Raw genomic sequence first — 27,731 nt, 5'->3', positions numbered from 1 at the left:
GAAATGCAAATAACCTAGAGCAGTCAAAACAAAACAAAAGCAAAGTTGGAGGAGTAACACTACCTGGTTTCAAATCTATAAAGCTACATTAATCAACATGGTGTGGTATTGGTGTTGAGATCAATAAATAGATCAATGGAACAAAATAGAAATTCCAGAAACAGACCCATGCATATATGGAAAGCTGATTTTGAGAAAGGTACAAAGCCAAGTCTATGGAGAAACAATAGTCTTTTCAACAGATTTGGAGGCAAAACTTCATTAGATATGTTATAGAGTATTAGATAGATGGCAAGTTTGTAAATGTAAATGCTGAAATAATTAGATATTCAAATCACAAATGAACTTCAAGCCACACTCCAGACTATATACAAAAACCAAAACATCTCAATTTAAATAATGGGCAAAATATTTGAAGAGATACTTCACCAAAGAAGATACACAAATGACAAATAAATGCATGAGAAAATGCTCAACATCATTTGTCATTAGAGAAATACAAATTAAAACCCCTATCAGATATAATACACGCCTAGTGCAGTAGCTAAAATTAAAAACACTGACCCTACCAAGTGTTGTTAAGAAAGTCAAGCAAGCGGAACTCTCAGGCACTGTTGGTGAGAATGTAAAATGGTAAAACCACTTTGGAAAACAGTTTGACTGTTTTTTATAACGGTAGATATAACATCTACCATACTTCCTACTTCTGGGTATTTTATCCAAGAGAAATGAAAGTATATGTACATTCAAAGACATTTATATGAATTTTCATAGATGATTTGTTTGTTATAATCAAATACTGGAAACAGGCCAAATGTCCTATCAATAGAGGAGTGGAGAAAAAACTATGGTATATTTCTGTTATAAAATACTACTCAGAAATGAAAAGAAATGAATTATCAGTACCTGTTACCACATAGATGAATCCTAAAATAATTATGCTGAGTGAAAGAAGTCAGACAAAAGGGTATATAACACATAGTTCTACTTAAATAAAATACTAGACAATGTAATCTATAATGACAGAAAGCAGATGAGTCGTTATTTGGAATGCGGGTACAGAGAGAGACGCAAGAGGGAAAGATTAGCAATGGGCATGAAGAAATATTTGAAGTGATGAAAATGTTTGTTACCTTAACTGTGGTGATGGTTTTGTGGGTGTACACATGTCAAAATTTATTAAATTATACACTTTAAATACATGCAGTTTTTTGTATGTCAATTGTATCTCAATATTTTTTAAAACTCAACCTTATGATTTGGCTTCAAGTATCTAAAGCAAAATATAGGTTGAGGGGCTTCAAAATCACAGTACTTCAAGTATTAACTTTACTTGGCTCTAAAATGTATCTTGTCTTTGTGAAATCAACTATTCTTGTTAATTTCCCAATCAACAGGCCACAGAGTCCATAACCAAAGCTTTCTCAACACACTCAGTTCAAGTAGATCAAGTCATTAAAAACAGGCTTCACTACCTTATCTTGTGGAGGAGGGGAAGGAAAAGGTGGGTATTTGAAAAAAATTTAAGATACAAAATACATAAATACATTGTTGGGAATTTATGATGCAAAACTAGAAAATGTCTATCAATATTCAAAATATGAGATTTTTCTTTACCTTTACTCCCTTTTTCTTCTTTCTTTACTGCCCTCTACTTTTTAAAATTCTTTTTTCCCTTTCCCTTGTTTCCTTTTTTACCTTCTGTCTTTCCACTCTTTCACTTCCCACAACTCAATTCTCCCATTTGCTGGCAGGATTGTACAGTGGCTGACCGCAGCATGGACTCTGGAGCAGTCCGCCCCAGTCCAAATCTTTTGCTCACGGGGTTAGACATGGTAATACCCTGTGCTTTAGCTCCCCTATCTTAAATGGGGTAATATCAAATGTTTCTTCCTCATAGGTTGCTGTGAGGTTCAAATGTGTTAATATAGGAAAAACACTTGGAATAGGTACTCACCAGGTAAGTGTTAGCATTTTACAGCCTCCATTCTACATCAGATACACTGGACTCCAATCAATTAGATATAAACAGTCCTGGACTCAAAGAAAGCAGAAGTGAGATTCCAAGGGCTGGAACTCAGTCCTGGCTTGGTCACTACAGTTGTCTGACCCCAACCCTGTTACTTACACATCAACGCTTAAACCATTTATTGGTAAAATGAGTTTAGTGTAAAAGCTAACCCCATTCAGCTTGTACCACTGCTTTTTGAAATTCAAAAGTCTAAAAATATTATCAAATGAAAAGCCTTTTGATAACTTTTAGGCACAAATGAGAAGTGGCATGGATTTTCATATTACAATGAAGGCCATTTGTTATTTAGTAAGAAAGATAACATCGCAATTACATGGACATCACTAAAATTTTAGTGGACCACTAAGTTACCTCTTTAATGTTTTATGAGAATTTGCAACATACAGTTTGATTCTTATCTTCTGAAATCAAACATATTCAAAGTTTGGGTCAGAACTCCCCCTTTCCAAAGTTGTACACGAAGTCTCTTGAGAAGTTAGCAGTTTGGGTACCTCATCTGTGAGCGGCAGGTGTACCATCAGCTTGGACTTCGTGATCCAGCAGGAACAATCCTCATTTCAGGAACACTCTGCAGCTATTCTGTCTTCTCTGAGGTCAAGCAGCATGAGTGGTGAGTGAAGTAACCATAGAAAACCAGAGTCCCCATGGCTCACTTTGCATGAAATTCCTTGGAGTAAGTGTAATATTCTACATATAATCCTGTCATTCAAGAAAATCACTCAGTTTTTAGAAAGTAGGGGTATTTAATATAGAAACCATTTTTACTTGGCCTCATTACAGATAACTTCTTTATTTTGGTTTGTTTCCTCATCTTTATCTACACAGTACCTTTTATATATCTGTTGTGAGTAACTAAGACTCGACTAACGAGTCGAAATAAGCCATGTTTAAGTACCAACTCTTTCCACTTGTTAAGAAAGGTCTTTGGCAAGTTATTTACTCCAAGCCTCAATTATGTCATTACCTATATGGAAAGACCACCACCTCCCTCATTGGATTGGATTGAGGATTAAATTGACAAAATAGGCCGGGCGCGGTGGCTTATGCCTGTGATCCCAGCACTTTGGGAGGCTGAGGCGGGCGGATCACAAGGTCAGGAGATCGAGACCACCCTGGCTAATACAGTGAAACCCCGTCTCTACTAAAAATACAAAAAATTAGCCGGGCGTGGTGGCGGACGCCTGTAGTCCCAGCTACTCAGGAGACTGAGGCAGGAGAATGGGGTGAACCCAGGAGGTGGAGGTTGCAGTGAGCCGAGATTGCGCCACTGCACTCCAGCCTGGGCGACAGAGCCAGACTTTGTCTCAAAATAAAATAAAATAAAATAAAATATAATAACTAAATAAATAAATTGACAAAATATCCTATGTATCCTCTATAGCAGGGGTCCCTAACCCTCGGGCCACAGGCTGGTAGTGGTACTGGTAACTGGCTTGTGGCCTGTTAAGAACTGGGCCTCACAGCAGGAGATGAGCAGTGGGCAAGTGAGCAAAGCTTCATCTGTATTTACAGCTGCCCGCCATTGCTCATATTACCACCTGAGCGCCTCCTCCTGTCAGATCAGTGGTGGTATTAGTAGGGCGAATCCTACTGTGAACTGTGCATGTGAGGGATGTACGTTGCACACTCCTTATGAGAATCAATGCCTGATAGGTCTGCCACTGTCTCCCATCACCCCCGGATGGGACCATCTAGTTGCAGGAAAACAAGTTCAGGGCTTCCACTGGTTCTACATTATGGCGGGTTGTATAATTATTTCATTATATATTACACTGTAATAATAATAGAAATAAAGTGCACACTAAATATAATGTACTTGAATCATTCCGAAACCATCCCCCTATCCCCGGGTCCAGGGAAAAATTGTCTTCCACGAAAATGGCCCCTGGTGCCAAAAAGGTTGGGGACCACTGCTCTATAGCACACCCTTCTAGGTTATCAGATTCTAGTCCTGTTCACGGTTTTTGAGCTATTTAGCAATTACTTCCAATGTTTTTAATTTTAAAAAATTATTTTTAAATAAAAAAAAAATTTTTTTGAAACAGAGTTTCACTCTGTCACCCAGAGTGTAGTGGAGAGTGGAGTGGAGGGGCGCAATTACAGCTCATCCCAGCCTTGACCTCCTGGGTTGAAGTAATCCTCCCACCTCAGCCACCCGAGTAGCTGTAAATACAGGCATGCACCACCACGCTCAGCTAATTTTTGTAGAGATGGGATTTCACCATGTTGCCCAGGCTTGTCTTGAACTCCTGAGCTCAACTGATCCTCCAGCCTCAGCCTCCCAAACATAATTTCTCTGATTATATATGGCTTTATAAGGAATACAGATATGACAGTATGACTCTGGAAGGGGGCATACAGCAGGGAGTTAATGCTCTTTTGAAGGGTTATTACCATAATGAGGAGGGGAATTCCCTCTGTTAATACCCATTTGTAGAAATGGCCACATGTGTCAGAAACTCCTAATTCTCTAAAGAGTGAATTATGAGTACTGCATTTCTATTGGGTCAAGCCTATATCCAGAAATAACTACGCTGATTACCCAGTCAATGGACATCAACTTGTCCATTGAAGACACATTATGAGAAACAAGAATTTTATTAAAATATAATAAATGAACACTGATTAGATCTTATGTCAGGTTCCAATTATGAGTCCTAAATCCCACTGTTACCCACCAGGAGTGTTTCTTGATAGTCCTCATAATTCATAAAGGAAGTGTTTGTACCACTCTGCCGGAATGAGTTGCTCCCACAAAACCTACAACATAGTTGATTCTATGTCATTTGCTCCTAGCTGGATTCACCTTTCTATACTTACATATTCCTTTAGCTGTTTAGAGAGCCAGAGGTATCCATAGCCTCTCAGCATATCCATGACAGAACCAGCAAGACTCTTGCCCTATCTAGCCATGAGTTTCAACATCAGACCAATTGTCAGAGGAAAGTGGGTGAGAACCAGCTGGACTGATTCAGTATCTTGATTGACCATTATAGAAGATGGGGCTAGGGGTTTGCTTAATTTACCTACTAACCAGAATGTCTACATCAGGGCTTTTTTTGAGTTTATAAATGTGTGTGTGTGTGTGTGTGCATGTGCGTGCACACCCATGTATTTGGGACAGTAAACAGAAAATCCAAGTTTTTACTCTGATTTCCAAGATTAGGCTGATTAAGAGGTAGCAGGGAATCTTTATAGCTCACTGCTAAGTTCAACCTAAAAAATCATTTTATTTATTATTAAAAACTGGGAAATATAGGAAATAAAATAAGCTTCACAGAAACATATACTACTACTATTTTAGTGTATTCCCTACCAGATGCTCTTCTGTGCTTATTTTTATACTGTTGAGATCCTATTGTTACCTGGTGGGGTGTGGGGACAGTCCTTGCTCCCAGAGCTCTCAAGATGGTGGCAGGCCACTTTCAAAATGGCGGCAGGCCACTTCCAAGATGGTGGCAAGCCTCGCGTTCTCTGACCTGGGGTTCTTGGCCTCACAGATTCCAAGGAATGGAATCTTGGGCTATGCAGTGAGTATTATAGCTCTATTAGAAGCCCTGGGTCATGGAACAGAACCATGGAACCCAGTGACTAGTGTTCAGCTCGATTAGGATGAACCCAGGCACTTAGCTGTGCAGGAACAATAGCAAGCCTTTAGCCCAATGGGGAGTGGCAATGGGTGCCTCACTGGATCAGCATAGCGGACACTCTGCTGGATCCGGAGGGACAGAAGTCAGCGGCGGGTCTGTGACGGCGGCAAACAGCAGTGGTGGACGGCGACCGAAAGCTCAGCTCGAGCGGTAACAAAGCACGGACCAGAAGAGTGCAGTTGCAAGATTTAATAGTGAAATAGAGTGAAAACAGAGCGCCATATAAGGGGAGGGGACCCAAAGGGGGTTGCCTGCTGGCTCGAAGGCCTGGGTTTATATCCTGATCCTTGTCCCTCCCGCTGTGCTCTCAGGCAATAGATGATTGCCTATTTCTTTACCTCCTGTTTTTGCCTAGTTAGCATTTTAGTGAGCTCTCTGATTGGTCGGGTGTGGGCTAAGTTGCAAGCCCCCTGTTTAAAGGTGGATACGGCCACCTTCCCAGCTAGGCTTAGGGATTCTTAGTCGGCCTAGGAAATCCAGCTAGTCCTGTCTCTCACTACGTATGTACTATTTTTGACTTATACTTGCACTTAAGATATTCTGTGCAGTTGCCTATATCATTTTTGTAATTTTTAATGTCAAAATGTTATTCAATTGTAGTTATATTTCAACGTGGCTGCTTTCTTACTGTTGGACATAGTGTTATGCTGTTATGAACATTTGTGAATCAGTCACTGCACTTTACTCTTTATGATTATTTCCATGACTAAAGATTTAATACTTTTCAAAAGCTGTCAATAAATTTTACCAAAGGTTTGTGCCAAAGTACTTTTAAAATTTCTTTTATATTTTCATATTTGATGTACCCAGGTGACAAAATACTCTCTCACTAACTGTGTATGAGAATGCTCCATCTCATAACAATACTGCCAGTGTTGAATGCTTCCTGAATGAAGAAAATAATCCTTGCTAATGTCAGGCCTCTGAGCCCAAACTAAGACATCGTATCCCCTGTGACCTGCATGTATACGTCCAGATGGCCTGAAGCAAGCAAAGAATCACAAAAGAAGTGAAAGTGGCTGTTTCCTGCCTTAACTGATGACATTTCACCACAAAAGAAGTGAAAATGGCCGGTCCCTGCCTTAACTGATGACATTACCTTGTGAAATTCCTTCTCCTGGCTCATCCTGGCTCAAAAGCTCCCCCACTGAGCACCTTGTGACCCCTACACTTGCCAGCCAGAGAACAATCCCCTTTGACTGTAATCTTCCATTACCTACCCAAATCTGATAAAACAGCCCCACCCACCCCTGCCTCCCTTCGCTGACTCTCTTTTCGGACTCAGCCCGCCTGTCCCCAGGTGAAATAAACAGCCTTGTTGCTCACACAAAGCCTGTTTGGTGGTCTCTTCACTCGGACGCAAATGAAATCTAGTTTGATGGTAAAAGAGTATTTTATTGTAATTTTATTCACATCTTTTGATCACCAGTTACAATACTACATCTGTTTGTTTTTTTCTCTTCTGCCAACAACTTGTTCATGTCCTTTGCTCAGTTTTCCATTTTTCATCCACATTAATGAAATTATTTTGTTTTATGAAGTCTCCATTGAAACAATAAAATACTCATGAAAATTCATTTTATTGGATTTAAATATTTAAAGAAATATTCTGAAGGCTGCAGTTTATTGATAAGAAAAATACAAAGCATACATGTTTATAGATTATGTATTGACATTATAGTATATAGATTCTCCAAATAACATAATTTTGTAGTGCTACTAGTGGAATGCATTCTGCAGAAACATGGCTTTACCTTCAAATCTGAGCACAATACCCTTACATCAAAAATGAAGAAAAGGATAATAAAACTTTGATTCGTTTAAATTTTGGTAGATCACGTCTGATTTGTTGAAGAGTAAATTCGGTTATTTACCTCTTCAAGGAAGTCATTATTTTTTGCATCTCTTTCTGTGCCTCTTTATCCTATAAAGAAAATACAAATACATAAGGAAATTTCATGCATTCATCTTGATACTCTAGTATGCTGAAATAGACTTACATTAACTTGAGGAGATTCCCCAACATGAGAACTTCAAGGTTCACGAAGGTACGTGCAATCACCAAATACTTTCCCTAATTCAGGTCACTGACAGTGTTTTATTATTATTTTTAATAATTTTCTTTTTTTTTATTTTAACAAGTTGCTTTTGTCTTAGTGAGTGTTTTATACAGCATTAATCCTCACATGTCCTGGAGTGTTGCTCTATGAGTAAAGGGTTTATCGTGTTTATTTCACTGAATTCCTTCTCCAGCATGAATTATCTAGTGTTTTCCCAACAGGTTTCTTCCTCCTGGAAAAAACTTGCCACTTTCTTTCCTGTTTTACTCTAAGTTTTTTCTGCATATCAAGGCTTGAGCTTTGCCTGAAGGGTGTAGGGTTTAGCCCTGTGGGAGCTCTCTGGTATCTAAAAGATGGCATCTTTCAGATAGATGGAAACTTGAGTGAGACCGCCTATAAAGGTTAGGGCTGAGGTTGAAGGCTCTTCCAAATGCTGTACATTTATAGGGTTTCTCTCCATGTGCATTGTCTCATTATAAGATGAGATCATTAAATGAAGACTTTCTCACATAGATCATATTCATATGGCTTCTCTCCAGTGTTAATTCACGGTGTTGTTTAAAGGATAAATGGTCACTGAAGGCATTTCCACACTGATTACAGACAGAGTTTCTCTCTTGAGTTCTCTGGTATGAATAAGTTAGCTCTCTGGATGAAGTGTTTCCTACATTCATTACATTTATGGAGTTTCCCTCCAGTGTGAGCTAACACACGTTGAGTCAATGTTGAGCTGTGATAACTTCCTCATACTCATTATATTCAAAGGGCTATTCTCCACTGTAACATCTCTGCCACTGAGGACATAACAGGCTGTTAAAGCCTTGCTCAAGTACCTTCATTTATTCATTTATTTTCCCACATATGAATCTGAAGCCGAGCATTCAGTATAGTCCCTAGTTAACATCTTCCACGTTAGTTACATTCATGTGGTGTATTACTCTCCTTTGCATACAGAAGTTTTCTCCTTTGTAGTAGGTCAGCTGCATAGCTATATGATTAATTTTAAGATTTTCATTATATTTCAAGCACTAAATATATTGGCTATATTTATGCAATTGTCCTCTTATAAGAACTCAGGTTATGGCTTAGGGCTCCGGTTATTCCTTTTCTCCCAGATTTGAACTATCCACACCTTTGAGCTGAGATAGCACACTTTCTCTAGTCTCAAATTAAAGTCATGTGATTGTGCTGCATTCCTAATTTGGCCCTCCCCAGGCCAATTCTGCTGTGGAGGAACACAGTTCACCCTTACAAATCTCAGTGTTGACATGTTGTTAGATCGCTCCTTCCCGTAGATATTCTACATGGAAGTTCTGTCTTTGTTTCTAAGACTTTACTGCCTGGATGCTGGTTTTGAGGATTTTCTCCAGAATCACATGTCTCTGCAGCTTCCTCTGAGATGGGTCTAGCAGGGTCTGCTCTTTCTGAGTAAAATCCAAAGCCATATCCTTAAAGGTCAACATTTCCTTTTTTTTTTTTTTTTTTTTGAGACGGAGTCTCTGTTGCCAGGCTGGAGTGTAGTGGTGCAATCTCGGCCCACTGCAACCTCCCCCTTTCGGGTTCAAGTGATTCCCCTGCCTCAGCCTCCTGAGTAGCTGGGGCTACAGGCACATGCCACCATGCCCAGCTAATTTTTGTATTTTTAGTAGAGACGGGGTTTCACCATGTTGGCCAGGATGGTCTCAATCTCTTGACCTCGTGATCTGCCCACCTCGGCCTCCCAAAGTGCTGGGATTACAGCCGTGAGCCACTGCGCCCAGCCAAGAGTCAACAGTTCCTATGGTTGCAATGTCAAGAACTCAGTCACCACCTGTCTTTCTCTGTAATCTCACCCAAGGGCCATCTGAGCACTAAGCTTCCCAGACAGAGGAAACTTGAGTGAGACCACGATGATACTGAGGTTGGGGTCACCACATTCTGGAGCTCAGAGCTTCTTTCTAACTTTCTAGAAAAAGCCAGGAACCTGTATTTTTAATGAGCCCTCTACTGTCCAAGCAAGTCTTAAATATTTAAACAACTGGGTTTAAATTCTAATTTCCTTAGATTATATATAGCAAAACCTCAGGATGACCTTTCCTGGCCTGTGGCCCAAGTTGTAGTACCAGTTTTATTTTCTCACAAATCTCTGTGCTTTTATTTCCAAAATACTCATCAAATTGTACTGCTATGACTTTTTCAGTGCCTGCCTTTCCCACTACACCACAGAATTCATGATGGCAGAGGTATCTGTTTTTTTCTCTTTGTATCCCAAGCCTCTAGCAGAGAACACCTCTATAATTGTAAAATAACTGAATAAAGATAATCTCCCTCTTTCACCCACACACACACATTCAAAAATATAGATTTATTTCATCTGATAGTGTTGGAAAAATATGGTTTAGAAAACTACATCAATGCTCTCTGTTAAAGACTTTGGATAAATAAGAGACTTATTTACATTGAATTGTCATTATTCTCCTAGCATTTGGGTAATGATTATCACACACCAACTTCATGAGACTGGGTACTGGTTAAGAACAGCTAGTCCCAAACTGATGCTGTATCATCAATTATTTCAAGAAAATAAATAAAAGGGTTCTAAGAATCTTCTTTAGAGTATTTTTAAGATCAATTTAAATAACACAACCAAGACCATTATATATATTGCAAAATCTTAAGAAAAATACATTTTAAATGCAAATGACAAGAAGGTAAGAGTCAAAACAGTAGAAATATGGGGTTGTAAACAGACTTTCTACAAATCATGAAAATGTCCGTTTAGAGAGTGGGAAAAGTCTGTCTATACTATCTATACTATAATAGCCTTATTAATTTTTTTTTTTTTTTTTGAGATGGAGTTTCACTCTTGTTGCCCTGGCTGGAGCGCAATGGCACGATCTCGGCTTACCACAACCTCCGCCTCCCAGGTTCAAGCGATTCTCCTGCCTCAGCCTCCCTAGTAGCTGGGATTATAGGCATGTGCTACCACGCCCAGCTAATTTTGTAATTTTTTTAGTAGAGATGGGGTTTCTCCATGTTGGTCAGGCTGGTCTCAAACTCCCAACCTCAGGTGATCCACCCGCCTCAGCCTCCCAAAGTGCTGGGATTACAGGCGTAAGCCACCGCACCTGGCTGTCTTATTAATTTTTTAGAAAGTACTAGGAATAATTCTCCAGGCATGGATAGCACAAATGAGTTAATTTACAAGAAATAAGTTTCAACAGGAAAGAAATGGGCAAACAAGAATTTCTAGCAAATAAGACAATATTACAGGATTTTGGCAAGTGACTCATTTATTACCCTGAGTAGCATTTCTAAAACAGGAAGGCAGAGTGAATGGATACAAATTCTGTTTTATAAACCTATCCAGAAAACCAATGTCTTAATTCAGATAATCAAATACGATATCGTAACTCAGAAAGAACATTTAAAGCAGAATTAGGATTTTGTTACTAAGAGCAGTTACCAATGAGAATTGTGCTTCTCAACTCATAAAACAGGTTAGAAATACAGCTCAGAACTTAAATCAACAGGCCATTTCAAAGACAACTATACCACTTGCTAAATATAAAGAGCTCTTAACTTTTAGCACTCCCAGAGTGCACTTCTTTTTGTGGTTGGTTTCTGGTAACATTGGATTTACTAGTCTATGAGTCTGTTGGTCTTAGAAAGGTGATTAATGCCATTTCAAAATGTTTCAGCAATTTTAAAATATGGGGTTTTCTTTACCAGCTTAGCACATCTCTTATCATAAAACAAAATTATTACATAATGCTTTTTATATTTGAGCTTTCTCAGTAGGCTCCAAGTTGATGAACTTCAATACTGCCTCCAGGCAAACAATTTTCAGGTTGCCAGTGAAGTCATTATTTCATTCAGCAATCATTCTCACACTGTCTCAGACACATAAATCCCTTTTTTAAAAAAAGAAATGTTTCTCAGGATCTGAGATTACTTTCCTAGGGTCAAGAAAAGTCCACATGAATAATAAAAATACCATCGTTCCAAATTCTGGGAATGTAAAGCTGCTTACACCTATGAATCTGGGCTCTAGAGACCAAATGACTGACACTCCCAATATCAAGTAGCAGTGTGATGAGCTGAGAGTTCCCTAACAGGGGACAAAAGACAGGTCCACAAATGACTACAATGCAAGGAAGAAGCTATAAATGCCACAAGAAAGAAACAAGCATGTTATGAAATTTCACAAGAGAGAGCAAACTGATGGCTAGGTTGTCTTCTTGTAACTAGTGGCATTGCTAGACATTTTGGAAATGAATAAACTTGGTTAGCAAAATCACTAATGGGGTACATTTCAATCTGAAAAAACTTTATAGAGATGGAGGGGTATTACACATAACTCACTTCATACTATTTTCTCATTGAAAAAGAAATGGAAATATTCCTTACATACCTTACTACTTGGAAAAAAATTGCTAAGAATACAAATGGAGACATCACTGAGGGAAAAAAAATGCAATGTGAGAAATATTTGTTCAAACTATTTTGCTTATTACAGAAATACTTCCAATGTCTAGCCTTCTTACATTCATTATGCATCTTCTTTATTATTACTATTGACACTACTATTTTTATTTGTATGATATTAATGTCTTGGTTCTTTCTATGAACACTTACCGAGTGCTTATGATATGCTAGGCAGTATATTCAGGATTAGGGGTGTAGTGATGAATGACACAAACCTGGTTGTTACTCTCATGGAACAATCACATTAATAATGACATAATAACTGTGTGAAATGATAGTAAGGAGAAGCATAGGGGGCTTTCTTGCCAGCAGGTGTCAAGAAAGTCTTTCCTGAAGAAACAGCATTCATGGTGAGGCCTGGAGGACAGGATGGAATAAAGCTAGTGAAAGGAGCAGAGGGTGGGTAGGAGTGTTTCAGGAAGTGGGAACAGTATGTTCTTTTTTTTTTTTTTTTTTTTTGAGACAGAGTCTGGCTCTGTCACCCAGGCTGGAGTGCAGTGGCGCGATCTCGGCTCACTGCAAGCTCCGCCTCCCGGGTTTACGCCATTCTCCTGCCTCAGCCTCCCGAGTAGCTGGGACTACAGGCGCCCGCCACCTCGCCCGGCTAGTTTTTTGTATTTTTTAGTAGAGACGGGGTTTCACCGTGTTAGCCAGGATGGTCTCGATCTCCTGACCTCGTGATCCGCCCGTCTCGGCCTCCCAAAGTGCTGGGATTACAGGCTTGAGCCACCGCGCCCGGCCGGGAACAGTATGTTCTAAGGGTGAAGGGCAGGTTGGGCGGTGGAGGGAAGAACGGGGAACATATGAAGCTTGAGAGACTGTTAGGAGCTGGATCAGAGCCTTGAAGGACATGCTGAAAATTCTGACCCCTATCTTAACAGCAAAGGGAAGTGACATGTTGACGTTTACACTTAATCTGTTGCTTGGGCTGCTACTGGGAGTCAAGAGTGGCCTGGCGGGAGGCAAGGAAGCTGGGAGGCTGGCACACACCAGCTGTGGTCCGGGGAAAGTGGGCACATTCCTTTTGCTCCAGGCAAACAGAGCTTTGCTTTCTTTTGTGCCTCTGTTCAGGACGTGCAATGTACTTGTCCACAACTCCATATTATATAGATCTTTCAAAGTCTGCCTCTGATGCCACCTGGCCTCTTCTAGGTGAAAATAATTTCTCCCTTTTCAAAATTTCCATAACTGAGGATTTGTACTTCTCTTAGTACCTCATGCTTTCTGCTTTGAGCTACAGTTATTTGGACACACACCATATGTTCCCTTCTAGGCTATAGCCTCCTAGGAGGCAACAGGCATGTCTTATTTGTTTATAGTTCAGATCACAATAAATATTGGAACCTGTACTGCTCCAACACAGAAAAAGAGGAGGTGTTTTTTTTTTTTTTTTTTTTTTCTGAGGCATTTCTTTTCTGTTATGATTTAGAGGATGATAATGTTTGGTGGTATGAGAAGAGGAGGAAAATATATACCTATTTTTTTTGTTGTTGTTCCCACACCACCAGTCAACAGCTCATAGGAGCAGACTGAGTTGTTAAGTCTGTGGAATGCTTGAAACTTACAGCATACCCAGAATCCTGAATTACTGAATAAAAGGGCAAGAGACAGGGCAATAGTTTTTTTCATTAATGGCCAGTGTCCAAAAACCAAAAACATGTTATTACGTATTTTTCATCTTTGTCATGGCCTTGGATAGCCATAACTGCTGTGAGTTGGGCACCGAGGATGGCAACCCATGGTCACTCCCCTTGCTGTAGGCTGGGCCACCTGTCTAGCTTGTTTGTTGCCTATATAGTTAATCCTCAGCTCCCCAGAATTATGCTGCGCCACCTCCTTCCCACTGAAGGAATTATGCTTGCTTCACTCCCTGCTGTCTTATATCTAACAAGCATCAGGATGCTTTAACCGCTAGGGCCTCCTGGTGACAGGTTATCTTACAGAGATACAGCAAATTTTAAAACTTCATAGTACATGTAAAATCCAAGTCAAAGGTTTTAGTATGAAAGAAAACTCCATCATAGAAGGAGAGAATAGAAGGGTGGCTGTCAGGGGCTGGGAGGGTGGGAGAAATAAGGAGATATTGGTCTAGGGTACACAGTTTCAGTTATGCAGGATGAATAGGTTCTGGAGATTTAAAGGACAGCAATGTGACTATAGTTAATAATACTATATTGTATATTTGAAATTTGCTAAGACAGTGGATCTCCAATGTTCTCAACAACAAAAAAAGTAACTATGTGAGGTGATGAATGTGTTAATTAGCTTGATTGTGGTAGTCATTTCATAACATATATGTCTATCAAAACATCATGCTGTATATATATAGTTTTTATTTGTCAATTATACTTCAATAAAGCTAGAACAAAAATAAATACATAAAATTGAATAGAGAAAACTACAAACGTATCTAAGGAAGTTATTCATATTTTGAGCTTGAATAGTACTAATAAGACAACAGCACTGTCACTTTCTGGACTTACCTCTTTGGTAACAGTAGGAAGCAATAATGCCAAATTACAGAACTTCAAAGCATTCTGGTTTTCCTCAAGATCAGCATAACACTGGAAATGAGAAATAACCAATATTAAACATAATCATGTTTTTATGTGACGGGTTCAAAGTGATCTTAAAGCAGAACAGTGGTCTTCATTACCTTTGCTAAGTACATGTAATTGGGATTAGAATAACCAGGGCATAGTTCTTCAGCCTGATTTGAGAGAAAAACAGGAGAGAATAAGAGGGCAATATTAAAATAACAATAACCACAAATGAAGAAAATACATTTAAATAAATAAAATATTATGAACCAAACTGCCGTAAGAATTTAGGTTGGTTGTTTCACATTTGAATCACTTGATCAGTTTAAGTATCTTTTGAGTGGAAACATAGCCTTTGCATTTAGCCATTAAAATAAAATTGATTATTACCATGGTCATAAAGCTTACAAAGCAATGAGATACTTTATGGTTTTGAGGTTTCTTTACATAATAATTTTCCTCAGTCTTCTTTCTCTATTCTTTTCAAGAACAAACAACTGGTGATATTCCTAGGACTCCATCCATCCATCCATCCATCCATCCATCCATCCATCCATCCATCCATTGGATCTTGCTCTGTCGCCCAGGCTGGAGTGCAGTGGTGCGATCTCAGCTTACTGCAACCTCCATCTCCTAGGTTCAGGTGATTCTCCTGCCTCAGCCTCCCGAGTAGCTGGGATTATAGGCACCTGCCACCATGCCTGGCTAATTTTTGTATTTTTAATAGAGATGGGGTTTCACCATGTTGGCCAGGCTTGTCTCAAACTCCTGACCTCAGGTGATCCATCCCCCTTGACCTCCCAAAGTGCTGGGATTACAGGCATGAGCCACCACTCCTGGCCTCACTATCTATTTAGAAAATGAGAGTAGAGCATGACTGGTACCCCATGGCAAGCATCTTCCACTAGATTAATATTTGATTTCTTATGATTTCAACATATTCCACAGGAGTTAAATAATATCTGAAGTCCATCAAATCATGGACTTTTAAAGGAAAGACAGATCCTTGAAATAACCAATCCAGGTAGTAGACATGAGTGGGTATTATAAAGGTACTTTTCTATTATCTACTAATCTATGTACCAGTTCCTTTATCTCTGGGAAATAAGAATTATTTCAGGTATGGTATTGTTATCAGACAGCCCTTCTTAGAACCTAGGTCAGTCTTGTTATGTACCAGTTCCTTTACTTTATCTCTGGGAAACAAGAATTCTTTCAGGTGTGGGATTGTTACTAGACAGCTCTTCTTAGAACCTAAGTCAGTCTTGCTTCAGAGTCAGCTTTCGCTCTTTTGAAGGCCCAGGCAAGCAAGCTTACAACCTGGAGTCTCCACCCTAGAGCGGGGTAGAACACAAGAGAAGAGGATGCTTTTAAATATTTACAAAAATATCCTTGTTTCACAAGATACGAACAATCCAGACATTTCCAAAGTTAAAAAGTGAAAATTTCTCCTTCCTAGTTTTATTCTCAACTTCAATCTCATGCCCCAGGGGTAACCACTATCAGCAGTTTGACATGCATCCTACCAGACTCTGCCAAGTATAGGCAAATAAAAAAACAGATATTTGGCTTTTGAAAATGAAACAAAATGGAACCATTTTACATATATGTATAATTTACATATATATAATTCTTGTCAATTATACCTCAGTAAAGCTAGAAAAATACAAATAAATACATAAAACTGAATAAATGTGCACATTGATAGAAAATCTACATATTGGCCCTAGACTTTTTTCCCCATATTACAAACACATTTTCATGTTAGCATAGATACACTTCATCATTTTTAAGAGCTGTATTTCATATTCTGCATGAATCATAATGAAAGGAAGCATTTCCCATTGGACATCTTGATTTATTCTCCATTTTCATTATCGCTACTAATAATCAATGAACATACTTTTTCTCATATGTTTGTGTATATGTGTGTTTATGCCTATAAGGGAGATTCCCAGAAGTTGAATAGCTGAATCAAAATAATATATATATATTTTAAAGAGATACTAATGAAGATAAATCCAAATCAGGGTGCTGAGGAGTGGTCCAACACCTTACGAGGGCACATCCCTTTTAAAAGACATTTTATTCTGCACAGAATCCAAAAGAGAAGGTTCTAGAAGGAGGAGGACAAAAATCTCCTAGGGTAGGGAGCCAGACTCGGTATAAAACTTTAAAATCAGGTAACTTAACAGTGTCTGGGCATGGAATGAAACCTGCTGGAGAGACAGCAAAGCTACCAACAGATTAAAGGAAGTTGTCAATTTCAATCAAGCCAGAGCCTTGACCATCCTATAGTGCCATCCACGGATTCTGGTTCTTCTGCTTCTCTCTTGTCTAATCATCTCCATTTCAAGGCTTCTAGTTTGGTAAGAGAATTTCTTGAGCCATTCTAATAAGAGGGACTTAAGACTGAACTTTATTCAATTATACCTTCTTCTATGCCCGGTAGTTGCCTCAGCTCTGTCCGAATCCCATATTGGGGACAACTTGCCCCAATGTATGCATGTAAAGAGCTTATTTCTTTAGTATTGGCATTCTAATTCTGCATATATACCTTAACACCTATGTTTAGTAAACTAAAGTGATTATAAATAAGAACACCTCTTTTTGTTCTCATGGTTTGAAAAACTGAAGCCCAACAGAACACAGACAGGCAACTAACAACACTGAATTCCTAAGGTAAAACAGATTCTGACCTTTCATAAAAGGCCTTGGATGAATTACAAGGAGCGTAGCATTACTCAAATGCTAATGTTTCAATGTAATGTTCCAATGATGAGGCAGTTTCTAAAGAGGCCCTTAGAACACTCTTTATCATAACACCTGGCAAAGAATATTACACATATTTAATTTGTCTTGGCGATCCAAGTTCCTTGAAGACAGGAACTATGTTGGTCATTTCTGTGTTCCCAGTATTTGATGCCATGTTTGGCACTAGTTATGTGCTTAATAAACACTGTTGAATAAATTAGCTCTTCTTTAAAACATCTTATAAGCTCAAGCAGCAGCCTTATACCATATCAGGACACAGCTGAGAGTTCTGCAGCTGGGGAAGCCACTAGTACAGACTCAGGGATCATATGATTGCAAACAGTAAGTGCAATCAGGGTAGCCTGTCTCCCAACATTGCCACACCTGTCATTTACCACACACACCCATCCTCTGATCCAGTGGTTTCCAGCCATGCCATCAGCTGCCATTGGAATCAATAGCTTTATGATCTTTAAAAACACTGATCAAGATTTAAAAGCACATACCATATGACCCAACAATTCCACCCCTAGGTGCTCACCCAAGAGAAATAAAATATGTTCACACCAAACTTGCATTTGAATGTTCACAGAAGCTTTATTGAAAATAGCATCAAACTAGAAACAACTCAAATGTCTATCGGTAAGTTAACACATAAACAAATTATGGTATAACCATATAATGGAATATTACTCAGCAATGAAAAGGAGCTGCTGATACACTCAATAAAATGAATGAATCTCAAAACAGTATGCTGAGTAAAACAAACCAGATATACACAAAATTACATGTTGTGTGATTCAATTTATATTAAATTTTAGAATGGGCAAAACTAATTTACAGTGATAGAAAGCAGATCAGTGGTTGCCTGGGGCAGGAGATGGGGGAAATTGACAGCAAAGGGACAAAGATAACTCTCTAGGATAATGAAAACGCTATCTTGAAATGGTGGTGGTTACAGTGGTGGTTACATAGGTATATAAGTTTGTCAAACTTCACTGAACTGTACACCTAAAATGGGTACAATTTATTGCTTATAAACTATACTTCAAGATACCCAGAGGTTCTGAAACAATGAGTCTGGGTCATGGCCTGGGCTGCCATTTTGTAAGGTGCCCCAGATGACTGCAATGCACAGCCAAGGTTGAGAACCACTGCCCTAGGGAATCATGGCAGCATTTTGGATGAGGTGGGAAGCATGCTCTAGTTTGAAAGAATTTCCCCAGGGGATTCACAGACGATTCATTTCTACAGGTGTCCAACCCACCTTCCTAGATGCTTTGAGGCTGTGGAGGGCCAATCTTCCCCTTCTATAATAGCAAAACAGTAGTAGCTAACATTGATTTTTAGAAAGAACATTTAACATGTTAGACCCTGGGCCAAGAATATAAAATACATTATTTTTGTAACCATCACAAAAACTGTACAAAGTAGGTATTATTATGGCCATTTCACGGATGAAGAATTTGAGAGTGGGAGAACTAAGGAAATGTGTCCAGGTCATTCAGATAGGAAAGGCTCAGGTCTCAACTTCACTCATCTAACTCTAAACTCAGAGTTCTCAACCTCTACGGGACCCAGCTGGATGGTTCTAGAGATACATTCCTGGCCCCTGTGAATGCTCTTTGGAGGGATGAATTCGGGGCAGGAGTCCTACAGTCTGGGTCCTAACAACACGGCCTGCTGTGTTGTAGGACCTAGGGGGTTGCAGACTCTCCTGGATGTGGGAGCCAGGGTCTGTGCTGTTTCCCTTTCCTCTCCTCCACCTCCCAGATTTCTTAGTTCCACCACAGCCTTAGCCTCAGCACTCCAGACCCCTCAGTCCCCTCAGCTGTTCTAGTAAATATGGCAAGAAGCATTCCCGATGCCTCTTCTCTTTCCTTTGACAAACAACATGGAATGCATTTTGAGACTAAAGTCTAAGTAATGACCTAATGCGGGGCTCCCCAAGATGGTTTGCTGAAGTGTTTAAATTTTAATGAAATTAAAATTCTGTGAGTTTTTGCTGAGGACTACTGGGTGCTAGGCACACTCTAAGCAATTTACTTGTAGGAATGTAGATAATCCTTACAACACCACTGTGAGGTAAGTACTATTATCTCCATGTTATTGATTAAACTAAGAGAGATATTAAGCAATTTGCCCAGTGTTAATCAGCTGGTAAGTGGTAGAGCTGAGATTTAACCAGGTAGTCTGTTTCCAAAATTTGCATTCTTTACCTCAACATTATTGTGCTACTTATCCACTTTTGATTTTATCTGTGTATTATTTCAGGCACATTAGCATCTCAAGAACTTTTCTACAGTGTTCTGAAAACCTGCTCCTCAATTACAACTTTGATATTATGAGGAAATGAGTTTTGAGTACAGATAATATTTTTGCTAGTTAACGTGGCATCTTTTATATAAATATTTTATCTTAAATAGATCATAATCTACATTCTTATACAATTTAAAATGAGGGAACTAATTTTCAGTGGTAGGAAAAAGGTGAAGACATGGGAGTGATACAGTCTTAGCCTTCACTCATATTTAAACCAAATCTTTGATTGCCATTGTGTGAAATGGAACAAATTAAGTTCCTGAGGTCTTGACTCCCTTTTTATAAAACAAAAAAAGGGATAAATTACATAAAAAACAAGAAATGTACAGCCCTTTTCTTTTTTCTTTTTTGAACTCTTTTCTACTGGGCTTGTGCTTGATTTCAGGACACTTACTTTTTCACTTGAGGCAGCCACTGGCCATTGGGGGTGACAGATAGAAAGTGAGAAGAAACCTACTCACCATCTTAGACTACATGATCTACAAATTCCCTCTCAGTTCTACAAAACTGATCCCTGAGGTACAGCACAAATATTAGCATGCACAAGACTTTTATTATTATTATTATTATTATTGAGATAAGGTCATGCTCTTTTGCTCAGGCTGGAGTGCAGTGGTGCGACCATGGCTCACTGCAGCCTTGAACTACTGGGCTCAAGTGATCCTCCTGCCTCAGCCTCCTGAGTAGCTGGGACTGTAGTTATGCCACCATGCCCAGAAAATTTTTTTACTTTTTGTAGAGCTGGGGTGTTGCTATGTTGCCCAGGCTGATCTCAAACTCCTGACCTCAAGCAAACTTCCTACCTCAGCCTCCCAAAGTGTTGGGATTACAGAAGTGAGTCACCGCATGCAGCCTTGTCTGCATTTTTATAAACTTGAAGTAGGTAGGTTGGGAAGGAAAACACATTTAGTAACTATAAAATTTTGAAGTTGGTTCCAGAGAAAGGTAAAGGGATTACTACCCCAACAGGAAGTTGATTATATGGGTGGCTATATTATACATTTACATGTGTGCTCACACACACATATATTACTGCTTAGAGTTGTACAGTACAGCGATTATACATTTTAAGACAGGATTGAGAATACTGATTTGGTCTGATATCCCAAGAATCTTCCAGAGAAATGTCTGCAACTTTAGGAGGTAGCTTTTAAAATAACTCCTCCTTTTGGCACTTTTATTTCTTTAAGATTAAACTGGTTCTGTGTTAGGCTAATCAGGAGTACTGGGACTAAGTCTAACCATCAGGGCGTGACTGTTTCTGCATATGCTCACATGACTCAGAGAGCTGTTCTCGGACTTAGTAGTAAGGGCTGTCATACCTAAACCTTCATTTAAGCTGCTGAGTTATTTTTAAAAAGTAGTTTGTAATTCCTAGAACCTAGGGCATAACTAGCTGTTCTAAGGAGTTTAGACTTAAAACATATTAATAACTTGCATTATGAGGGGCTTAAAACAGAACATGCCAAAACTAGGATTCAAACTGAGGCTCTACATGGAGAAAAGATTTCCTTGACAATGGTAGCAGGGATTGGTGCAGAGGGTAATCAGTCTGACACTAAAATAATGAATAGACAAAATGTACCTTAAGGAAATTGTGTAAAGCTTCTTGCACAGTTGAAGATGGTATCTTTCCAAACAGAGTAGCAGCCATTTTTTTCTCAATCCAGCTCAGTTTTGAGACCTGCAAATACACAACAATATCACTCTTAGAAAGTTGTTCACCTTTTGAATGGATTCTCTCTCCCCAGTTAGATGTGTGTGTGTTATATGTATATACATGTGTGTGTGTACATAGATATAACATATACAAATGTAAATATATATCCATAAATAATATATATTAGAGCTACCACCCTCATGGCATTAATGTTAATATTTTACCTTCCTTTTTCACAATTCTAAGGTACCATGGGGTCCAAAAGCACTGGTTTCAAAACCAACTTGAAATACTTTTGATAAGAAGATTTATGTCGAATCAGAGGAAAAAGGGATGGGGTGGGAAATAATGCCGATCCTGTTTGTTCATCTGATTCTGGATTCTGAGGCAACTATGGTGTATTTCTTCGTACAGCACATAGGGGCTACAAGACTGCCTTTGCTCTCCTTCTGCCTACTCCATGCTGCCAACTGGCCTCCTGACCCAGAAGTAGCATCTCAGAAATATAAATAGAATAGGGATTCTCAAGCCAGAAGGAGTGGGGAATGGGGACCCACCATACATATTTTACAATCCTGAAGATTTTTTAAAGAATCAATAAACACCAAAACGAAATTTCATATTACCATTGATTTTTCGCTTTCTTCTAAAAAGTTTTCCTTTTTCTCCAAATATAAATATTAGATGTTCATTCTAAAAGATTAAGCTGGCTCAAAAATGAAACTTGAGGGTATTGACCCTGTTGATGCTCTGTCCAAACCCATAAAGTATCTTCCTTCTCAGTCCCATCATCTAGATACCTCGGTAGCCAATATCCCTTTTTTTTTTTTTTTTTTGACAATGTCTCACCTCGTTGCTCAGGTTGGAGTGCAGTGGTATGATAATGGCTCACTGCAGCCTCGACCTCCTGGGCTCAACAATCCTCCCACCTCAGCCTCCTGAGTAGTTGGGAATACAGGTGTGCATCACATGCCCAATTAATTTTTTAAAATTTTTTGTAGAGACAGGGTCTTCCTATATTGTCCAGGCTGGTCTTGAACTCCTGGGCTCAAGAGATCCTCTCGCCTCAGCCTCTCAAACTGCTAGGATTACAGGCATAAGCCACCTCACCCAGTTCATTATCCTTTAATTAAAAAATTATTTCCTTATTTTTTGACATAATTTTTCATATTGATATGCTTATTTTTGCTTTGCTTTGAACTTTGTAAAAAGTAATATACTGCTTATTTCCTGTATGACTTACTTTTTCACTTAATGGTATGGTTCTAAGATTTCATCCAGGATAATGACTATGACTGAAGTTCAGTCATTTAAATAACGGAAATATTTCATCATTTCAACAGACATCAGCAATGTTTTTATCCACTCTTTTGTCAATGGACATTTGGGTCTTTTTCATTTTTTTGCTCTTAAGACCAAGGCTGCCATAGCCATTCTTGCACATGCCTTCTGGAGCACATTTGTGAGGCTCTGTGGGTAGGCATGATCACATGGCAGGCAAATATTCAAATTTAAAAGACACTACTCAATGGTTCCCAAGGTAGTCATGCTGATTTATGTTTCCACAGCAATGTAAAAATTCCTGCTGCTCCATATCCTTGCAACACCTCATACTGAGATTTTAAAATTTTTATAAAATGAGTAGGAATCAAATGGCATCTACTTGGGGTTTTTATTATCATTTTCTATAACTTTGTTTTTTAAATTTTTTAGTTTAATTGCATTATGGTCAGAAAAACTGCATGACATCAATTCTTTGAAATACATTAAGATTTGTTTCCCGGCCTCATATATGGTCCATTTTAGTACACATTCTGCATATGCTTGAAAAGATGTCCATTCTCCAATGGTTAGCCACATGGCTTCATAATTATTAGATCAGGCTTGTTAAATGTGAGGCATGTTTTACAAACTAATACTTTTATGTTTTCTTGTTCCATTAATTACCTAAAGGGGTGGGTGAAACTACCAGTATATGGTTGAGCTGTACATTTATCCTTATAATTTGGTCAATTTTTATTTTATAGTTCTGAGGCTGTCATTAGAAGCACACTAGTTTATAAATACTTTCCTTGTGAACTAAACTTTCTATATAGTTATGCTCTTTATCTCTAGATATACTTTTGCCTTAAAATGTATGTGTGTGTGTGTAGCAGTAGTAGTAGTAGTAGTAGTAGCAGTAGTCATCCCCTCTTCTTCATGGAGTATATTCCAGGACCCCCAACAGAAGCCTGAAACCATATATATATATATATGGTTTAGTTTGATTATTATTTATTTGCTTACTATTTGATATAACTTTTCTACATGTTTACTATCTATGTTTATCGGTCATTATGTATTTTTTAAATTGGCTTTATTGAGGTATAATCTACATAAAATCTCCTCCATTAGAAGTGTACAGTTCTATGAGTTTTGATAAATGCATACGATCCTGTAACTGCCACAACAATCAATATATACTACATTTTCATCATCCTAAAAAGTTCTCTCATACCCCTTTGCTGTCAATCTCCTTAACCTGCTCCTAGCCCTAGACAAATACTGATCTGACTATAATTCGCCTTTTCTAGAGTTTCATATCAATGCAATTAGGTAGTCTTTTGTGAGCTTTCTTGGCATAACACTTTGAAGAGTCATGCATGTTGCTATGCTGCTAAAGTTGCTATGAAAATTTATATGCTAGTCTTTGTGTGAGCATATATTTTCATTTCTCTTGGTGAATACTTAGGAATTGATCATATATTCATTATTCACATATTCCCATTGAAACATGTGAGTTTCAATTGCTTTATATCCTTGCTGGTACTTGCTATTGCCATCTTTTAAATTTTAGCCCCTTTAAAAAGTGAATATATAGCAAGCAGTCTTTCTCTGTGGTTTTAATTTGCATTTTTCTAATGACTACTGATGACCAATATCTTTTCATATGCTTGCTTACCACTCACAGACTTTCTTTTGTGAAGTAATTGAAATGTGATCTGGAAAACAGTCAAACATATGTGGAAATACTTCTAGTTTTCATCTTTTCGATTTAATTTTATGGCTATAATAGGTGTTAGACAAAATGCTGTAATTAGCATAGGTAACGTTATAAAGACTGCCTGACATCCTGGAGTAAGAGAAAAGCTGTCAAGTCCTTTTGAAAGTTCTAGCTTGTCCTGTTACATGGCCATAACAAACAGTTTATTTTCAAAAAGCAGGACTGAATTTTGCTTATGCTGTTCATCTATCCCCTGCCAATTCCTCTTATTTTAAAAAACACATTATATGTAGATATTTAATATTCTGTATCCCATATTTCCAAAATCTGAAGTCCTTTTAGGTCCACTGCTGGTTTTTTGTTTTGTTTTGTTTTCTGCTGTCATTGTTGTTCGTTTGTTTCCTTGTATAGTCTATAATTTTTGACTGTGAACTCATCGTTGTTGGGATACTTTCTGTGAAAGTTTTACAAAGTCTGTCTAAAGGTACCTTCTTCTACAGAGGATTGGCATGTGCTTTTGCCATTTCTCTATGGCATGAAGATCAGAGTCCATTTTGAATAAAAATTTCTTTCTTGGGCTTTTAAGCCTAGACAGGTAATGCACATTGAAGTTCCAGAAACTTGTGAGGTTGGTAAATGGCTTTTAAATCTTAGGAGCATTTCCTCTTTTCAGCTCTATCTTCCCAATTGTTACAGCTGAAAATGAATTTTCACTGCTAATAAGCTTCTGCTGAATAAATTTCATTTAAGTTCATCTTTTCCGCCCCCCGGCCATTGTACTTTTTGAGTCCTGTATATTTGTGGCAGTCTTTAAGCGGCTCTCTGCTCTGCTCAGGTCTGTAGTCCCCCAAACCCAACAAAGGTCTGCAGACTAAGCTTTAGGTTACCAACCTTGGTAAACGCCCCTGACTATGAGGTGGTTTCAAGTTGGTTTACCAGTCCTTGGAACTGGTATTCTTGCTTTGTTTCTGGCCTTTGGCTGTTTTATTTTATTTATTTATTTTTCTGTAGGTTCTTATTTTATTTTTATTTTATTTTATTTATTTTTTTTCTGTAGGTTCTTTCACTGACCTGATTAGAAATAGACATACACACTTCAAGCTAACACACACTTTAAGATATTGTGTGTCCAGAAAATTTTGAGTTCTCTATTCTGCATATGCTGGAAACATTCTTTACACATTTGCTCATACGTGCTTTATTACCTTGGCGGAAGCTGATTCCCCCTGATGGAAAGAGTTCCAACTTCCTCTCCCACAATTCATATTCATTACCTATACTTATAATTTGTAGGCAGTAGAGCTTACTAGTTAAGAGCAAAGACTTTAGAAGCAAACTGCCTGGGCCAGGTGCAGTGGTTCATGCCTGTAATCTTAGCACTTTGGGAGGCCAAGGCGGGTGGATCATTTGAGGCCAGGAGTGTGAGACCAGCCTGGCCAACATGGCGAAACTCCATCTCTACTAAAAATACAAAAAAAGACTACCCGGGCATGGTGGCACACACCTGTAATCCCAGCTACTCGGGAGGCTGAGGCAAGAGAATCACTTGAATCCAGTAGGTGGAGGCTGCAGTGAGCCGAGATCATGCCACTGCACTCCAGCCTGGGTGACAGAGCAAGACGTGGTCTCAAAAAAGAAAAAAAAAGAAAAAAAGAAAAGAAAAAGAGAAACAAACTGCCTGTGTTTGAATCCTGTTCTACTTATTATCTACTGCTTATTAGCTGAGTGACTCTGGGCAAATTATTGACCTTATTAATCTTATAGGGTTTTTGAAAAAGTGAGTGAGCTACAATATATAAAATGTTTACAGTCACATAAAATGCTTACAAGAGCCATGTACATGTTAGCCATTATTACTACTGCTTTTCATATTCTTTGATTTTTGTACTTTTTCTCTAGTTTTAGTGAATCAATCATTTAAACAACAAATTCTTGTAGAAGCAGCTTATTTTAAGTGCCAAAAAACTGAACAAGATGCTGAAAGAAAATTATCAAAAAGTGTAAAATGTGGACTCTTTCCTTGAAGAAATAACTCTTTGAGATAACTCTGGATCAACAGAAAATAAACAGTAAGTAAAACATGTGAGTTGTTGGGAGGTAATACAACCTTAGCAAATTAGTAGTGTACTCAACAGTACAATATTTCACAGCATGAAGGCATCATTGTGTATTTTACAGCATTGAGTAGATTATAAAATTTTGAGTGTCATTCTATTATTAGACTTTGCCGTCTTACAACTAGGAAAAAATGAGAAAAACAGATATACCTTTACTCCTTTTTCCTTAACAAAATGTAAGTTTTCTTTGTATGTAACACAATATAAAGAGCATAAATTTTGGAATTAAATTTGAATTTCAATGCTGCCTCTTTCATTGACCAGTTAAATGGACTTTGGGAAGGTTCTTAACATCATGAAGACTCAGATTTTTAATCTTTAAAACTGGTATAATAACAACTGCTTCATAGCAGTGCTTTAAGGATGAAATGCAACAAGAAATATAAAGGACAGAATGCATATTTGGCATAGAGCAGGCGTTCAATAAAAGCAAACTTCTTTCTTCACCTCTAATTCTCTTTCAGCTGCAGTGAAGAAGTTATCTCTTTGCCTACCCTAATTTTATCATTCAAAAATGGCATTGTCCTTTCACAATAATTTTTTTCACATATTCTTAAGATACATTTTCACATTCTGTAATTTTCTATAAACTAATAGTGTCATTTAAGACATGGACCAACTGCTTTTATTTAAGCTATATATGTCGCGTAACCCTTCCAAATTAAGTTCCTTAAAAGCAAGGAGTGTTTTATTCATCTCTGGCCAGTTAGTTAGCACATAATTTGTGCTCAGTATACACTACTGGATGAAAAAAAGTCCTCCTACAGAACCGTGAGTAGTGACCTAGACACAGGGCATGTGTGTGGATGGTTGATCCCAAACTGAGATATCTACAAAGGGAGGGAATGTGACTACTGCAAAAAGAAATGAAAGAGCACGAAAGAAAAAGGTCACATATATATAAAACATGGCATATAACATACAAATATATATAAATTACAAGTTTATAGATTATAAAATACCTAGATTATAGATTTTAAAATTATAATGTATAAATTATAAATTCACATACAATTTTAACATATGTATTATACATTAAAATAAAATTTATATTGCTATTATAATTCTCCCTAAAGTAGGCACTGGGTAAAAATAAAACAATAAGTCATTGAAAATTTATCCTATAATCATACTACATTCAAATAA

The 27,731-nt window shown here is 38.2% G+C and overlaps 1 protein-coding gene across 7 annotated transcripts in view; it reads right to left on the bottom strand.

Annotated features, from left to right (window-relative positions):
• Nucleotides 1-2,523: 2,523 nt before the first annotated feature.
• Nucleotides 2,524-27,731, bottom strand: part of LOC105464856 (regulator of microtubule dynamics 2) — an 85,912-nt gene continuing 60,704 nt past the window's right edge. For 6 of the 7 annotated variants that reach the window (XM_071076540.1, XM_011712959.3, XM_071076539.1 and 3 more), the window contains 4 exons: nucleotides 21,411-21,509; nucleotides 14,866-14,919; nucleotides 14,693-14,773; nucleotides 7,244-7,606 (listed from right to left, as the gene is read on the bottom strand). In XM_071076540.1, coding sequence (XP_070932641.1) covers nucleotides 7,553-7,606; nucleotides 14,693-14,773; nucleotides 14,866-14,919; nucleotides 21,411-21,509 — 288 coding nt within the window. In that variant the 3' untranslated portion in view covers nucleotides 7,244-7,552. Of the gene's footprint in view, nucleotides 2,732-7,243; nucleotides 7,607-14,692; nucleotides 14,774-14,865; nucleotides 14,920-21,410; nucleotides 21,510-27,731 lie in introns of those variants that run through there. The other variant, XM_024787701.2, reaches the window with a different exon arrangement.

Source organism: Macaca nemestrina, chromosome 13 (assembly GCF_043159975.1).
Source record: "Macaca nemestrina isolate mMacNem1 chromosome 13, mMacNem.hap1, whole genome shotgun sequence".
Lineage (NCBI taxonomy): Eukaryota > Metazoa > Chordata > Mammalia > Primates > Cercopithecidae > Macaca > Macaca nemestrina.
Note: the sequence above shows the minus strand (reverse complement) of the source record. Positions and strands in the feature narration are given on the sequence as shown.